General features: G+C 34.9%; 1 protein-coding gene across 1 annotated transcript; it reads left to right on the top strand.

Moving 5' to 3' along the window:
• LOC146140654 (uncharacterized) lies at positions 1–2,325 on the top strand. The gene is made up of 4 exons (XM_083393020.1): positions 1–120; positions 1,474–1,635; positions 1,882–1,980; positions 2,216–2,325. Exons 1-4 carry the CDS (start codon positions 72–74, stop codon positions 2,308–2,310), a joined length of 405 nt encoding a protein of 134 aa, XP_083249146.1. The 5' UTR covers positions 1–71; the 3' UTR covers positions 2,311–2,325.
• The last annotated feature ends 608 nt before the right edge of the window (positions 2,326–2,933 follow it).

The following is a 2,933-nucleotide window of genomic DNA, read 5'->3' as shown; positions in this document are numbered from 1 at the left end:
AGCACAGATACATTGGGGCAGCACAGATACGGATTTGTAATACAGTTTTGCTTCATTGATCAACTGAACAAATGTTTAGACTGCATCATTGTTTGCTAATCTTGGCAATTGTTGCTGAAGGTTTGTATTGATTCATTAATTACTTGAAAGGATCCGCATGTCTGTAAGATATTTTTTATAACTATTCATTTCGATAAATTGTTATTTTTTAGGAGTAAACAACCTTGCGTAAACAAATTAAAATTTAGAAAAACAGGTTCATTTAAAGAAGGTATTGAAGCAGGAGGTAATTAACATACAAATTCAAGGGGACGATTCAGAAGGTCATAATTTTACAGAATCACGGGCAAGTGGCGGAATCAAGATTTGTGTTTTGAATGGCAATAATGGCGTTACTAAAAACGGCTGACTATTGTCTCTAACAAAATCGGGCTTTGTAGAAAAAGTGCTTTGCCAAATCGAGCTTAAGTGGCACATTAGCAAATCATATTCGAATACTGCCAGTTTAAAGGCCAAAATAAAATTTGTATTTTGTCTTAATATTTGTGTTTTAAAGGTTAAATATATGCCCCGAAGTATGCTTATCATAATTCTTTGCTAAACCGTGCTCGTTCAAAAGCTATATTGCAATTATTTGTTAACTTTCAAGTTGGATAGGTGTTAATTGCGTTACACCAGTACTTCTTAAACTTTTTTAGTTTTGTTCACCCCTAGCATCTATCTTCAGATGTCATTCACCCTTGTCTTATATAAAATGAAAAACTTAGAATTCATTTTGTTTTTGGAAATTCTCACCTGTTCACTGAACAAGTTGAACACCCGGAATATCCGTCTTGTTCGCAAGCTATAATCCATTTCTGACGGTTAACCCTTATTCACCCCTTTTGGTTGGTTCAACCCTGCAAAAATTATATTCACCCTGGGGTGAAACAAACACATATTATGGAAACTATATGGCCTTATTTAAATTATATTTTTGCTAACTTAGATAATAATTGAGAAATTTCCGCTTCTCCTGACTGGTAGTATATATTTTACATATACTTTCTATGTTTTTATGTTGCAACAGGTTGGCGCCGAGTTTTTAGTATTTTTATGCCTTTTTTGTAATTTAATGTTTTTGCAGAATGACCATTAAATTGCGTGTAAGAACTTAAAAACATGGTGATAACAATGTACATTTTTTGCGCTTCGTGCAAACTTTTTACATAGTTTTCATGCGGCCTGAAAGCTGTAAGTCAATGACCCTCACAACATGTTTGCAAATTGCATGTGTTCTTTCAGTAAAAAGTTTTGACTGGTCCAAAAACCCTGATTTAGTTAAAAATGTAATATGGTTAATATCTTTTTTGGTTAATTCGTTTTAAAATAAATGTCTTTTCCAAAACAGACATACGCCCCCAAATACTTGGAAATATCGATGTCAATCTTGAACTGTACAAATATAAATTTAGAATTTTTCGACGCTTATAGGTGAAAGTTACAAATGCTACAACTGCTCAAGTGCGACGTATTTCGGGACTGCAGTCAACTATTGTGACTCGGCTCATCTGAGGTCGTCTAGCTTGGTCAACTGTCCTGGAAAAATGTGTCATGTGTCAACGTACAGAAACCCTGCTATTCCTGGCATAAGTGGTAACTTCTGGCGTCACGTTGGGTGCTGATCTACATGTTAGAATTAAAATAAAATTAACAAATATCCAAGATACAGTAAAGGTGACGAAATCAAGTGTAAAATTGTTTTCAAATCCGCTTGCAACATTTTGACCAAGATTAAAAAAGTGAAAAAATAGTTTTTAAACTAAATAGGTACCTATTATAACTTTAAATTGCATTCATTTTATTTAGCTTGAACAATTAAATTTTAAATTGCTTTTTTAGAATCCTCGGTATCAACAGTACGGGGCTGCGTGGCGCACAAACGAAGCGAGGGTTGCCAAACGACAGATAAAAGGCTAAAAGTTTGCTACTGTTCGGAAGGTATAAACAAATTTAACTTCTCACGCCTCTAAGGAAACTAACCTACAAAACGCGTATGCTAAAAGACGGCATAATTTAGGACTACCATACTTACTGATGTTGTCCTGCAATAGTCAAATTGGGCAGTAGCCTTTCTTATTTTTTTTTAGGTTTTTGGACAAGTCGCGAAGGCGTACCCTAAACGAAAGTTTTCAAATAAAATGTTCTTTTTAAATCAAACTTTATTTGATTACAGATGCTTGCAACGGAGTTTACAAAACAAAGCCTTCTATTTTGCTACAGACTCTTCCAATTTGGGTTTATCTTTCGACTGTAGGTTATATGAAATAAAATTTAACACATTCACTGGTGTAATGGTACAGCAGCTGCAGTAAGTTATATTTTATCGTTGTCACATTTAGTCGACCTACAATATACTATCTAATTTAATAAACAAAATTAGGCTAAAGCTAAAATAATTTATTTAAAAAAACAGGTAATGCGTACAAGCGACAGTAAAAAGCCACCATGTGGTCCACTACCCGAAAAAGTGGAAAACCATTGAGTTAACTATTTACTAAAATACCAGTTAAACATTTCTTCATATTTAGTGTTCAACAAAACAGGTTAAATGTTTTTCAAAAGAAAATTAATACTCGAGTGCACGTTACGTGGTAGGCTACTTGGCGTTCATCAGTGCTCAGCAGTCAAACAACACTAAAATGGCACCAACATTGTCAGTACGACAAACCGTTCTGCAGCCAAACCAGGCTTAAGCTAACGCTAACGATTAATCAGACCAGGTTAGTCTTGTTTATAAACAATACCCGTCAACACTAGAAATAGACCTGTGTAGCCAGTTTAAACGCTCCAGCAATATTGAAGAAACCAAATCAGCAGCCGCTGAACTGGTAAACCACCTAGACCGAAAGCGCCAAGCTTGCTGGATCGAGACAGTAGAGTCCATCGACTTC

The sequence above is a fragment of the Ascidiella aspersa genome, chromosome 6 (assembly GCF_963924565.1).
Source record: "Ascidiella aspersa chromosome 6, kaAscAspe10.2, whole genome shotgun sequence".
In the NCBI taxonomy this organism is placed as follows: domain Eukaryota; kingdom Metazoa; phylum Chordata; class Ascidiacea; order Phlebobranchia; family Ascidiidae; genus Ascidiella; species Ascidiella aspersa.
This window is presented reverse-complemented; position numbering and strand designations above follow the sequence as displayed.

What these genes read in the sequence shown, in the direction of transcription:
- LOC146140654 (XM_083393020.1), top strand. Translation starts at nt 72, where the DNA reads ATGTTTAGACTGCATCATTGTTTGCTAATCTTGGCAATTGTTGCTGAA. An exon ending in CTTGGCAATTGTTGCTGAAG is followed by an intron (nt 121 to 1,473) that starts GTTTGTATTGAT and finishes CGACGCTTATAG; the next exon opens with GTGAAAGTTACAAATGCTAC. An exon ending in TGCTATTCCTGGCATAAGTG is followed by an intron (nt 1,636 to 1,881) that starts GTAACTTCTGGC and finishes TTGCTTTTTTAG; the next exon opens with AATCCTCGGTATCAACAGTA.